Here is a 15,361-nt window from a genome sequence, read left to right as displayed (position 1 = left end):
TTGGTGACTGTTTTCTTATGTTAATTGTGTTTTTTTTTATTTATTGCTTAGATGTGTGGACGAGCTCACAGCCCACCTGATGTTAAGTGGTTACTGGAGCCCATAGACATCTACAACGTAAATGCGCCACCCCCGTTGGTGTATTTTCTCTCTTTTCTCTCTCTTTCTCATTTCTCATGATGTAAATTCTGGTCTTCGCTAAATCGTTACATTTAGAAAAACCTGTAAAGTCTATTTTGATACTTCTACCATCTAATGTATCTACAGCTACCGTCGTTAGCAGGATTCTTTTACGTACGTAATCGCCACTGTCTCTTACTCATAAATTAGGATACAACCCGCAGATGAGACACATCCGATTCAAGCTACGGTCAAGGTGACAGGTTTGACGCGGAGCAAATATTTTCCAGCCACTCTACCTCACACTTTGAACTTATTGGTGTGTGTTCATTCCGAAGTACTAGTGGGCGCCCGTTAGTTGAAATTCGACCATAAATATTAATTTAAATTATAAGTTCAAACATTGTTATGGTTCTATTGTCAAAGACTATACTTCTTTAATCACAGTTTTAGCCACTATAGACAAACAATATTAAAAACAAACGGTATTAATCTGTTCTCAATTAGACCACAGATTTTTACAATAAACAAAAGAGCATATATGCGTGTGTGTGCCAAATACATGGCAGCGTGCGTAGTCTTTTTTAATGACGTAATTTGTATGCGTAATTAAAAAAAAAATTCACATTCTGCACTCCTTCTCTATATTCTCTATAAGTGTGAGAAATTTCAAACTCCTCCGTTCACGCGATTTTCGTAAAAATGTGTACAAAGTTTTGCTTCACGTATTAATATATAGATTACCGCAATTCGTAAACATGCAATATAGTTGCAATTCATCATCATCAGCCTTTATCTGCCCACTGTTGGACATAGGCCTTCCCCAATGCCTTCCACAAAATGCGGTCCTCCGCCTTCCGCATCCAACGACTTCTCACCGTGCGCACTAAGTCGTCGGTCCACCTGGTTGGAGGACGCTCCACGCTCCTGGTCCTGGGTACGACGTTAAACTTCCTAGTCGCCAACCCGTATGCCCAGCGTAGTGACTTAAGGGCACAAACCTCCCAATGACAGGACACAGAATGGGTTGCAATTCACGGTGACTCCCAACTCACGCAAGCAAATTAGCTTCGGAATTTCATTGATTTACTAGAATTTTGTTCTAAAGTTCAGACTCGGCTCAACTAACTTCGAACGATTCATAAAGCAGATTCGAACGTTCCGAAAGATAAACGAATCAATGAATATTTTATTCACTGAATTTTAAAGTAATCCGAAGTCAATTTCGATATTCGATTTTATTACGACGGAGTTTTGACTAAGTCTCTAATGACAGAGAGAAGTTTTCGATTTTGTTGATTACCATAAACTAATACTTTAACCGACTTCGAATGAAAAAGAACTACTGGTGGTAGGACCTTTTGTGAGTCCGCACGGGTAGGTACCACCGCCCTGCCTATTTGTGCCGTGAAGCAGTAATACGTTTCGGTTTGAAGGGTAGGACAGCCGTTGTAACTATACTGAGAGACCTTAGAACTTATATCTCAAGGTGGGTGGCGCATTTACGTTGAAGATGTCTATGGGCTCCAATAACCACTTAACACCAGGTGGGCTGTGAGCTCGTCCACCCATCTAAGTAATAAAAAAAAAGGAGGCTTCTCAATTAGATTGGTTTTTGGTTTTTCTGGATAAACGACAAAGGGAAGAACTTCTACCGAGCGGATGAAATTGCTCGGTAGACCGACGCTCCGAATGTTATTCTTGTTCGGAACTTGTATAAATGTAAGCTTATCATGAAAATATCGTTAACGCGATTCAGCCAAATATCTTCTTTTCTCTGATAACTATCCGCTTCATTGTCTCATTAAGCGATATATTTAAGCCAGAAACATTAAAATTTAAAAATTTCGTAATCATGTCCTAATGATGTAATGCTTTTTTTTTTTTAAAGTGGTTACTGGATCCCATAGACATCTACAATGTAAATGCGCCACCCACCTTGAGATATAAGTTCTGAGGTCACAAGTAAGTTACAATGGCTGCCCCACCCTTCAAACCGAAACGCATTATTGCTTCACGGCAGAAATAGGCAGAGCGGTGGTACCTACCCGCGCGGACTCACAAGAGGTCCTACCGCCAGTAATCTGATTGACTGTCCAGCATAAATAAGTTCTTCTGACTATCTACAACAATCTAATAGGCGTCTATCACAGCCAATTAATAACAATGAATCGATAACTGAATTTACTCCACTTTACCGATGAAACTAGCAATTACTTCCGACATTAGACTATAATATGATATATCCGAGTATGAATGTGAAATATTAAATAATATACTATTAAATATGACCAAGTCTCAAGTATTTATACTGTATGAACTTGAAATTTTCTAATAATTATAATATCTAGTAGCATCACTAGTAATTTCCGGTAATGAATACTTGACCTTTATGTCCGAATCATATTTCGTTCAAATAAGTATTCCGTAGTAGAATCTACGAACAATTTGCTACGGTCTTCGGAGCGGGCACATATTGAAAACTCAGTCTTCGCGCGTCGCCGCCTACGAGCGGACGTCTTTTCTTTCAAAAGAAAATTTAATGAAAAATTACGTCTCAAATGTTGTGTAAAACTTGTTTTTTATTTTAAATCATGCAGTTTTATTCAAAATCGGTGGCAGGTGTAGAACACTAAATTAAAGGTGATATTTAAATAGAGTAATCTTTAGTTCCTAGTTTTAATTAGAAAAGTATGTATGCAGTTTTTAATAATAGAGAAATTGGTTTATTTCTTTTTCCGAGATTTGCTGACATTCATACAATTTAATAAGCCATAATGTTGACCAAACTCAAAGAAGGAGATCATGCTAGCTTTTTTTTTGTGAGACATCTTTTTCTAATTATTTATTTTTACGAATTAATTTTAAAACATTTAAAAATACCATGAATATAGTACTAGAATTGGAATCAATTATTGGAAAAAAAATACAATGATCATAAGTCATGTCGAAGTCCCAATTACATTAGAATTGCTATTCTTACCGCATCGGATAATTGTTTCCTCGTGAAATGAAAGCAAGATTGATTTTTTTGTGAAATCCAATGTCCTGTATTTTATCATAAATGCAGTTTAAAGTATGCTAAGCTTAGTTTATACGTATTGAAAGAAATAAAAAAATAAATATACATAAATAAACATTAAGTAACTATTTTATGTGCCTAAACAGAGGACGTTTAAGATATTCAATCGTTTTTTCACAGTGATTAGGTTTCACAGTGTATACATTTTTTTAACAGTATCTCTCTACTACGCTATATATATAATTATAGCTTAATAGACATGTCCACTACAGTGTGTTTTATTGGTTAGAAAAATATAAAAAAATTCGCAGACATTCGTAATTGAAAAAAAAAAATTCGAATTTTATTTCTATTCGAATTAAAATCTAGAATACAATATATCTCAAAGCTGACCAAGCCATATCCCTCACAGATTTCAGAGGGCTTTAAATAGAAGGTGGCATTACAACAATCAAGCGTGTAGTGAAATAAATTGAATATTTGTTTCAGCTTAAATCTCATGTATACGAGTATAGTAATAGTCATTCAATGTCAAATTAATTTCAATTGGATTTTCCAAAAGTGAGTTAAAGTTTGTCTGACTAAACTGACTAACAAATAGCCTAAACAAAAGGCTGTTTTAAATGAGTATCTTTTTTAAGCAGTAGAAGTCGTCGTGGCCTAAAGGATAAGACGTCCGGTGCATTCGTGTTGAGCGATGCACCGGTGTTCGAATCCCAGGCGGGTACCAACTTTTCTAATGAAATACCTACTCAACAAATGTTCACTATTGACTTACACGGTGAAGGAATAACATCGTGTTATAAAAACCAAACCCGTAAAATTTTAATTGTAAACCCGCATGGGTAGATAGATACCACCAACCTGCCTATTTCTGCCGTGAAGCAGTAATGCGTTTCGATTTGAAGGGTGGGGCAGCCGTTGTAACTATACTTGAGACCTTAGAACTTATATCTCAATGTGGGTGGCGCATTTACGTTATAGGTGTCTATGGGCTCCAGTAACCACAACACCAAGTGGGCTGTGAGCTCGTCCACCCATCTAAGCAATAAATAAAACACAAATGTATTATTAAAACTACAATAATCGATATAATACGAAGAGACCGCGAAAGAGAGCCTCATACCCAAAAAGTATCATAAAATATACTAAATAATCACTAACTTATTAACTTTACTACTTAACGAAAGAGTAACTGAACTTTTTCTCGGATCTTGTTGAAACGCTAAAAAGGGTCCACAAAAAAAAAACATAATCGTTTATCGAAATTAAAAGCATTTGTAGACCAAAATATCTTTCATCGCAGTTCATATTTGAAAGTCACCCAGTAAGTTACAAAGTAAACACAGATATCAATCAATGATAATAGATAAGCGTTGTGATTAACTATGTATACTTTTTCTCGTAATTAACTCGATACATCATTCCAGTAATCCTGACTTAGTTTGAATGCTCATTATTACGTTTCCTTTTTCGCGGCTCTGTAGACTATCGACTATTATTAAATGAGTTCTGGCGTATCCTATATCCTACCCTATATAAACCAGAAATGTCAAATCTCTGATAATAAACCATAAGACAATTGTTTAAAAAATGTATACCACTTCCGAGTGATTGTACAGTTATGTGATTAATGATTGAAAAACAGAAATTAATGGCTAACACTCACGTGAGGCTTAACTGTACTCTATGCGTGAATGTTATTTGGTAACTATTTCAACAAATAATGTATTTTTATGGCATATGTGGATCAATGTGCTTGCGGCCTATGTTATGTGGTGGATTTATTGAATTTATACATTAAAAGTATAGCTAAAATCTCAATTATTAATTGTGTATATTACGACCGACCCACTCATCAAAATGGAAAGCCTATTTGCCGGCCGAAATAGGTAGAATATTGGTCTCTACGCCAACAAGATAGTACCAAATCGTCCGTGACCACGAAAACCTGTAAAGTAATCGACATTGGAAACAAAATGATGGCAATGAAAAACGCGAAATTAATCCTTTAAAAATAGTTTAATTCGTGTATTATATTAAACATTATTACAAGCCCCCATACATTCATAGCTGTGCATATCTTCTCCCCAAGATTCAATATAATGACGAGTCCTGCGCTCCCTGCGCTGAGGATGCGCCTTGTTCTTTTAATTCTGATAGATAATGTACATAACTCCTACGAATAAATTATTTATTCCTAGCATAACTCTAATATTTATTCAGTACTAGCTGACCCGGCAGACTTCGAAGTGCCACAATCGATAAATAAGAGACCTAAACCTTTGTATAATATAAACTTAAAACAAACAAAAGGAATCCGTCCGACGGGGGACACATCAAAGGAAAAAACAAAATTATTGTTTTTATTTAGTTCAGAGCTTTTTCATATTTAACTACCTTTTAACGTTTTAAACCTTCTCTGGACTTCCACAAATCATTCAAGACCAAAATTAGCCAAATCGGTCCAGCCGTTCTCGAGTTTTAGCGAGACTTACGAACAGCAATTTATTTTTATATATCTATATATTAATACGTGAAGCAAAAACTTTGTATCCCTTTTTACGAAAATTGCGCGGACGGAGGAGTATGAAATTTTCCACACTTATAGAGAATACAGAGAAGAAGTGCACAATGCTAATATTTTTTTAAAATAATGCGTAATAGATACATTAAATCAATTAAGAAAATTTTATTTATTTATTTATTTATTATTACACACACTACATACCATGTATTTGACGCACACACTCATGCATACTATTTACTGTCAAACTTTTGTTCTTGACGTCTGTTATCAAATTGAGAATAGATTAAATATTGTTTGTCTTTGTTAATATTTTTTATAGTGTAGTCTTGGCGAAATTTGTGATTATAGAAGTATAAAATACAATCATAATAGTGTACAAGCTTACAATTCCAATTAATTATAGTCGAATTTCGACTACTGCGGGACCTCTAGTATAGATAGATAGATGAATATCAGTTTATGTCATTCGTCGAACAAATCGTAACGTGTCAAAACACAATACTCATGGAAAACACGTTGTTTGTGTTACCACACGCTGTGCTCTTAAGCATCGGACTGTCTCGTAAGCACACTATGAAATAATTCCATGTGTCTCCTGCCAACATCAATTCATCATAGTTGTAATTTCATTTGGGAGTGTTCTTTCGTCACGCGAACAGAAGTAGCGTTAGACGTTTATTGGAATTTTCTATATGATGTTGGAGCCCATGTAACTTTGAGAAGTTTTTTTTTATCGTAATCTCTATGGTTGAACTGAATAAAAAAGCGCCCCGAATTGAAATCTTTGAAGACGGCTAAATCGACACAATTTGACTTAATGCATGTTTTTCTTTTTTTTTTCGTTAACGTATGTATACAAGAGGCAAAAATTGTCGTGGCCTAGATAGGACGACTGGTGTTGTCGTATCGAGCGGCTGTGCCGGCGTTATGTCACGCAGCTAAGTACCGATTTTTTAAAGGGGATATATGCTTGACTTCTTTTTTTATTGATTCGATGGGTGGACGAGCTCACGGTCCACCTGATGTTAAGATACCGGAGTACATATAAATCTACAACGTAAATGCCGCCCCCACCTCGAGACATGAGACATGAGTCCTAAGGTCTCCGTTTTCACGGCACAACGGTTGCACAGCCCTTCAAACCGAAACGCATTACTGCTTCATGGCAGAAATAAGCAGGATGGTGGTGCCTACCCGTGCGGACTCACAAGAAGTCCTACCATGAAAGAAAAACATCGCGTCATAGAAATTAATTCGCAAAATTATAGCAAATTGTTAGGATTAGTTGTAAGCCCGCATGGGCACTTCTTGTCTATATCTGTCGCGAAGCAGTCATGCGTTCCCGTTTAAAAGGTTTGGCAGCTTTTGAACTATACGTAGCGGAATTCACGTTGTGATGTCAATGGCGTCCCCAAACCACTTTACACCAAGTGAGCTATAAGGTTGTTCGCCCATATAAGAAAAAAATATATACACCGTATATTTTATAACACTACCCACGAAAAAATTTTGGGCAAAAATAGGCAAGAAGGAGGATTTGGGGTTTCAAATATGCGCTACTCAACCATCTACATAATAATATTTTCTTGTTTGACTTTATTACACGTTTCTATTCCCCGTAATTTAAATTGGTCATTGCCGAGGGTACTCATAGAAAATTTCAATCGCCATTACAATACTTAATCCCTTTTAATAAAATTTCAATGAATACCGTTGTTGTGAGATCTGGATTCGTTCCATCGAAATCAAGTTTTTAATTAAAACAAAGCCGGTTACGATGTTTAAAACAATAAATGTATGTACGGGTTGAATCAGTATTATTTTGTTTCAGATGAAAGCCTGGACTGCACACGAGCAGGACACAACGCTGTCATGCTGTCGCGCTCTACACGTCAAGCACGCGGCCTATGCTAGCGCTCTTTACACATTAGTGAGTATAATCACTATTCCATCTAGTACATTAAAAGAGAGAGAGTGAGAGAGAGAGAGAGATAGAGTGAGAGAGTGAGAGAGAGGGAGTGAGAGAAAGGGAGAGAGAGCGAGGGAGAGAGATAGTGTGTGTGAGAGAGATAGTGTGTGTGAGAGAGAGAGAGAGAATGGGGGAGAGGAAGAGAGTGAGTGACAGAGAGGAAGAGAGAGAGAGGGAGAGAGAGGGAGAGACAGAGAGAGAGAGAGATTTCAAACCAACACTAACGCAAACATTGCGTCTATTTTCTTTAATTTATATATTATAACAGTCTCTTAAAAAAAGAAGGGAAATGAAATCATATTACCTCAGTTCGAAGAATTTGAACCCTGAATTAATGAGCACAGATTGAAATTCTATGTACGCGGCCTGTATTCCCCGTGGGCACGCGTGAGTAAGCTTATCCAGCCTGTTGCTTTGGGATTCGTATGATACAACATGTTTCAGATCTAGGAACATTACATTTGTGATAAGAATCACATCGAACACGAAGGCGTAAAGGTACATATATATATATATATATATGTTGGAGTATTTCCACTTTCGGGTAGCGACATGGTAAGCGGGCGGTCTTCGTAAGTCAATAAAACTAGAAATCTGAAATGAAACTCAGAGCGTATATTACGCAGGAGCGCTCCGTCTGATACGGCGACACGCTCGCTTCTGAGCTCGGGAGTTTTTTTTTCCCTACCTATGCTGATAGCCTTGAGAGGCTATTTCAGCTTACCCTAGCTTGTGTAGGTGAGCTCACGGGGCTCAAACCGGAGAATTGCTAACACCGCCCTAGCAAGAGCAGTGCTTCGCAGAATCTACCACTGGGTCGGAAGCGCGACCCACTGAGAAGATCCGCGAGAAACTCAGTGGGCTGTGTCTGTGGGTTAATTCGCTCGTCGGGCCCTTCGTCGCAAGCGACGGGTTCGACGAGGACGGTGACCGGGCTCCTTGAGCTCGAGAGACAACAACGGAGCGTTTTTATAGCAAGGTATCGTGGTGGGACGATGTTGTTTACGATTCTTATCTTGCACGTGTTGTTTTCGATGAATGCTTGCACGTGTTGTTTGTCGTCCCATCTTTATTAGTCATGAACTAATGGTTTATAAAAACACGCGCCGACTTATATACATACACTCGAAAATCGGATAATAACGGCCGTCTGGTGTAGTGGTAAGTGACATGGTCACTGCACAAGGGGGTCGCGGGTTCGAATCCCGCCAAGGGAAGATATTTGTATGATAAATATAAATGTCTTTCCAGGGTTATGGGTGTATATTAAATATATGTATGTGTATAATAAAAATATTATATTTATTTCCGTTATCTGGTACTTGTAACACAAGTTCTTTACGAACTTAGCACGGGACCAGTTAACGTGGCGTGAAAAAAAAAAAAAAAAATTTGTTAACAAAAATGGAACTGTAATGTAAAAAAAATTTAACAGTCTTGTTTTTTTGCATATTATTATACTCTTTTAAACTAAAACCAATATTTGAAGATAATTCTCAAGGGGACGTTAACGACATTATAGTTGTCAATAGGGAAGCGATCAACTGTTATCTTACATAACCGCTGATCGCGACCTCCATAGGCACGTGTGACGTCATCTGAGGCCAAAATAAACGTTGAGTCACAGATTATATCTTAGCCATAGTCGTGTAATTACTGGTGGTAGGACCTCTTGTGAGTCCGCGCGGGTGGGTACCACCACCCTGCCTATTTCTGCCGTGAAGCAGTAATGCGTTTCGGTTTGAAGGGTGGGGCAGCCGTTGTAACTATACTTGAGACCTTAGAACTTATATCTCAAGGTGGGTGGCGCATTTACGTTGTGGATGTCTATGGGCTCCAGTAACCACTTAACATCAGGTGGGCTGTGAGCTCGTCCACCCATCTAAGCAATAAAAAGAAAAAAGATGCTCAGAGTTCTTGAGTTAGATCCTTTTTAACGCTTACTAAGTTAAATTAAAAAAATGTGAAGGAATAACATCGTGTAATAAAAATCAAACCCGCAAAATTATAATTTGCGTAATTACTGGTGGTAGGACCACTTGTGAGTCCGCGCGGATAGGTACCATCGCCCTGCTTATTTCTGCCGTGAAGCAGTAATGCGTTTCGGTTTGAAGGGTGGGGCAACCGTTGTAACTATACTGAGACTTTAGAACTTGTATCTCAAGGTGGGTGGCGCGTCTACGTTGCAGATGTCTATGGGCTCCAGTAACCACTTAACACCAAGTGGGCTGTGAGCTCGTCCACCCATTAAGCAATAAAAAAAATGTAGTAAGCCCATGATTATGTAGTATTCTAAATTTATTTAAAACAATTAAGTCTCTTTAGTTTTATCCACGTTTTATAAGCGTAGCTTTGATGTGCCACTGGTATTTCCGTTGTATATAAGCGGTATAAATATTATTATTTAATAACTCATCGTTCTTCGACGGAAAAACACGGCTAATTGACTAAATCAAGTTTAGGGATTATTGGAGACCATAAATGTCATCCTCCCTGAGGCATGAGGTCTTTTTAAAAAAAGTTTCACGGTTATAAGTTATACGGATCAAGAACAAGCATCTACCCTTCAAATAGGAGCACATCATTCAGCGAAAATAATTTGGATTGCTCTGAGGGACTGTTTGATCCCGTCGTCTATATGATTCCATCGCACCATCGGAGCAAAGATAATTCATACTGTCCTGAGCCGCTACCATCATTCACTTCTTTTATGCCACGTACCATCCGACTTTGGATTTAACTCCCCTCCACGGTGTTTCCTGAGCACTATGACATGCCTTTCTTAAATAAAGGTCTACGGAGAGTAGTTCACGGTAGGTTTGGCTGTGTCCCCTAACATTTCTGATGTCCACAAACTACAGTAACTACTCACTATCAGGCGTGTCACATGGCCATCTGCTTACAATGGCAATAAAAAAATTTAAGATGAAACTCACCCGTGCTTGCGAACCTCCTACCCTGATTACCTTACCAATAAAACACACAACGCTTTTATATATCTGTAATTATAATACGAAACTAATCAGAAACCATACCCTTATACATTCCGCTTCAGTGGACATTACCGCTAATGTGGATCGGGAATTTTCTTAAATACCCGATCCACATGTCTTCATGTACATAGTCTGTCGATTTAACTTAACCCTAATATCCCCAATTCCCCAAACGAGATAGTTCCATCAGCCGAACAACAAGTTGGGAGGGTGACAAATCCCATAACTCAGGATTGTGCGGACTTAGGACACGTCATTAGTTTTGATGAACAGGAATTTGGTCGAGACAAATCATCGTTAGCGAGCGATTAGCCGACGGAGCGGCTGCGACGATAATTAAATTTCCCGCAGATTATGACGACTGCCTTTAATTAGCATTTGTTAGGGAGATTTTAGTATGAACTTAATTATATTTTAATTTCAAGGCTTAGAATTTCGTGAAATTGTATTCGTAACCGTTGTTTAGTGAGTTTAAAGCTGTGATATATCATTGTAACTCATTTCGCTTAGGCTAGTGTGGTTGTTCGTAATTCTGGATATTGCACTCCGGTGCTCGTGTTCCGCTTGGAATCAGCCACAACGCTATTTACACCTGCCACGAAACAGTCATACTTTTCGGTTTAAAAGGCTGCCCCTTTTTTTTTAACGCCGGGGAATCTATTTTCGGATACCCGGTCGAGGGGGGTAACAGACCGGGTTATGTCGGACTCCAGCGCCTCCAGAGAAGAAGAATTCCTGATGGCGTAGACTGCTTTGAAAAAGGCGCGCAAGACTAATATTTCAATAATACATTGAAATATTGAAACGTCTTGAATAAGACTTAGGGTGAACAACGTGATCCACATCGAAAATTGCCTCTAAATACAGATAACAATAAGCAATAAATCAAAACTAATAAATTCTTAATTTTGCGTGAGAATAAAAATAAAAATACGCTCAGTGAACCTGTTGATATAATCTCAACACCTAAAATGATTATAATCATTTTTAAAATATTAATAAATTAAGAAATGATTATAAATGATTACGAAAATGCAACAGAACATAATAATATATCGTATAGTATGTAGATACCGGCATTAACCAGATAATATGATTAAGTACGGACTATTTTACAATGAACAACTTAATTGTTCTTTCAATATCAAGTGTTTTTACTGGTGGTAGGACCTCTTGTGAGTCCGCACGGGTAAGTACCACCTCCCTGCGTATTTCAGCCGTGAAGCAGTAATGCGTTTTGGTTTGAAGGGTGGGGCAGCCGTTGTAACTGTACTGAGACCTTAGAACTTATATCTCAAGGTGCGTGGCGCATTTACGTTGTAGATATCTATGGGCTCCAGTTACCACTTAACACCAGGTGGGCTGTGAGATCGTCCACCCATCTAAGCAAAAAAAATATATAAAAGAAAAGTGTCCACTAAGAAATCATTCGTTTATTTTATTAATCAATCCTATAGTTATTTTTTATTTTTAGTTGTATGTATCATTATTGTTTGTATGTGAATCTAAGCGCGACTGCTCATCCACGTACATAGAAAATAGACCCAATTTTTGAATAATAAATTCTACTAAAATTAATTCAGCGAAAATTTTCGGTCGCGCGTTTGAAAAGCACAATTTACGGCACCGGTAATGATAAATGGTAAAATTACTTGTGGCAATTTCACGTTATTTAGCACGATGAATGAAATTTCCATAAATTATCATTGAATGTTAATCGTTCGTGGGCCGGGCTTGCACATTAATGAAGCGCTTTCAATCTAATTCCAAATAAATGAAGCATTTTTGAGCGCTTCCAGCATTTCCTGTAGTAGCTACTAGACCGATCATTTTATCTGTTTTTAAGATTCCCATTAATACTTCTAGTAGATATAGTGGATCATTCACATCCACTTAGCTCAATACAGAAACTATATATTATGTTTAATGGCTTATATATTTGATTTGTGTTTAACTAAATTTGTATTTTATATATAGGTCAGCACACACGTACACACTGACACGAGGCTGTCAGCGCAAAAGTGGCCTAAGCTTACCACTAAGTTAGTATGGAGGCAATTAGGTTTAAATTTTCATGAATTTGAATTTGAGTCGACAAAAAAACAATACGCGCAAAAATAATGCTTACAGAGTTATTTGTTATCTATGGGTGAAACTATGGATAAGCCGGTTTTGCATTAAAATTTATTATATTTTAAATAAATTCCAATATAATTATATGTCATATAAGCTTGAACATAAAAAATTGTGGTTAGGCCACTTTTACGCTGATGGCCTCATATGTATGTATGTAGATTTTTTATTTTATTTTAAATGACGTATGTTATCTTATGTATCACCATCATCATCATCGTCATCATCATCAGCCCATTGTCGTCCACTGCTGTACATAGGCCTCTCCCAATCCACATCATCGTATTTCATCATATTATGTATAACTATATTGATATAAACTTTAGCTTTATTTAAAATCTTGTGTCACTCTGTTTTTGCTTTCTACAAAAGACCTTGTGGCGGGTAGCCATCATACAACGCAAGATAATTGACAGATGCCTGATTCTCGCTTACGACATTTTCAAGATAAAGCGCATATATACAAGTTCCGAATAACAACATTAGGACCGTCGGTCTACCGAGCAAATATCCGTAAATCCGAGGTCATGTGGTTCCACAGGCCCCGGAGAGTGCCACCTGTCGATGCCCATATCGTGGTTGGAGACGTCCGTATCGGGGTCGGGGTGCAGTTGAAGTACCTCGGCCTCATTCTAGACAGTCGTTGGACCTTCCGTGCTCACTTTCAGAATCTGGTCCCTCGTTTGTTGGGGGTGGCCGGCGCGTTAAGCCGGCTCCTTCCCAATGTTGGGGGGCCTGACCAGGTGACGCGCCGTCTCTATACAGAGGTGGTGCGATCAATGGCCCTATACGGGGCGCCCGTGTGGGGCCAGTCCCTGGCCGTGGGGGTAGCGAAGCTGTTGCAACGGCCGCAACGCACCATCGCGGTCAGGGTCATCCGTGGTTATCGCACCATCTCCTTTGAGGCGGCGTGTGTACTGGCTGGGACGCCGCCTTGGATTCTGGAAGCGGAGGCGCTCGCTGCTGACTATCAGTGGCGGGCTGACCTTTGTATCCGGGGCGTGGCACGTCCCAGCCCCAGTGTGGTCAGAGCGCGGAGGGCCCAATCTCGGCGGTCCGTGCTGGAGTCATGGTCCAGACGGCTGGCCGATCCTTCGGCTGGTCGTAGGACCGTCGAGGCGATTCGCCCGGTTCTTGTGAATTGGGTGAATCGTGACAGAGGACGCCTCACTTTCCGGCTCACGCAGGTGGTCACTGGGCATGGTTGCTTCGGTAAGTTCCTGCACCGGATCGGAGCCGAGCCGACGACAGAGTGTTACCATTGTGGTTGCGACTTGGACACGGCGGAGCACACGCTCGTTGCCTGCCCCGCATGGGAGGGGTGGCGCCGTGTCCTCGTCGCAAAAATAGGAAACGACTTGTCCTTGCCGAGTGTTGTGGCATCGATGCTCGGCAACGACGAGTCGTGGAAGGCGATGCTTGACTTCTGCGAGTGCACCATCTCGCAGAAGGAGGCGGCGGGGCGCGTGAGAGACGCACATGCCCGCCGCCGTCGAGCGGGGGCCAGGGAGGCGGATCTCGCCCTAGCCCTGGCCCTATAAGTGTTTCGAGTCCCCCTCATATGTCGGTCTGGGGCCCGGCGAAGGGGGCCTAAGAAGACGACGTGCAAGCTGCTCTGCACGCGTTTTACGCAAGAGCATCCGGGTGATGGAAGGCCGGCTATCCTCGACCCACGCTGGTTCTGACCCAGCGGGGTATTCCGTAGGATAGACCATTCTAACCGGCGCCATCTAGGCGGGCTCCGGATAGCCTACCGACCGAGAGGGCTGGTGGTCGTGGCGCCGACGACCACTGGTCCAGCGTTCCGAGGGGGAGGGTGATGGGAGAGATGTGCTCCGCACTAAACGCTTCACTTTCCCCCCTTTGCCTTTTCATGGGTTCTGTCTCATGCGAGGTTCGGACGCGGGTTGTTGAGCGACAGGAGGTTTTAGTCAGTTCGACTCCGACATGCCCCGCCTTCCATCCCCAGGGGAGGGCGGAAGTCAGGCGATTTCCTCCTGACCAAAAAAAAAAAAAAATATCACCCGCTCGGTGGAAGATTTCCCTTTGTCGTATATTCCTACAACTGGTATCTGCGAGAATGCAGGGAACTCAGGCATCTGTCAATTATCTTGCGTTGTATGATGGCTACCCGCCACAAGCTGTTCAAGAGCAGGCAATACGAAGTTCTACTTGTAAGTTGAGGCGACTAAGTCCAGAATTACATAATATATACATAGCCGTGAGGCACTAGAAACGGAAAAATAGCGACTCAACACGCAATTCCAATTGCGATTTGTCATGGGCGACATAGCTTAATCTTTACTTTATCGGATCATATAGCACGGATAGAACTACCGGCTATGGTCTATACCAGTGATTATCAAACTTATTTCTTTTACCGCCCCCTTTGAAAATCAATAATTTTTCAGCGCCCCCCATTTTTTATACACCCCTAAAACTTTATAACCACAATTTCATTAATTTAATTAATAAATGTTGTATTAATTTTAGTAAATGTAGTACCACGTAGTACATATATATTTGTAGATGCTATTATTGTTTCTTCAATATATTATATGTCCGTACATTGCTACAGAGCCTGTATTTACAAA

The 15,361-nt window shown here is 39.8% G+C and overlaps 1 protein-coding gene across 1 annotated transcript in view; it reads left to right on the top strand.

Moving 5' to 3' along the window:
- The first annotated feature begins 2,602 nt into the window (after positions 1–2,602).
- LOC114241790 (uncharacterized) overlaps positions 2,603–15,361 on the top strand; it is a 60,652-nt gene continuing 47,893 nt past the window's right edge. Inside the window, exons 1-2 of the mRNA XM_028172758.2 lie at positions 2,603–2,763; positions 7,504–7,602. Coding sequence (XP_028028559.1) covers positions 7,504–7,602 — 99 coding nt within the window. The 5' untranslated portion in view covers positions 2,603–2,763. The remainder of the gene's footprint in view (positions 2,764–7,503; positions 7,603–15,361) is intronic.

This window comes from Bombyx mandarina, chromosome 13 (assembly GCF_030267445.1).
Source record: "Bombyx mandarina strain Sakado chromosome 13, ASM3026744v2".
NCBI lineage: Eukaryota > Metazoa > Arthropoda > Insecta > Lepidoptera > Bombycidae > Bombyx > Bombyx mandarina.
The sequence above is the reverse complement of the archived record's forward strand: the minus strand, read 5'-3'. Positions and strand labels throughout refer to the sequence as shown.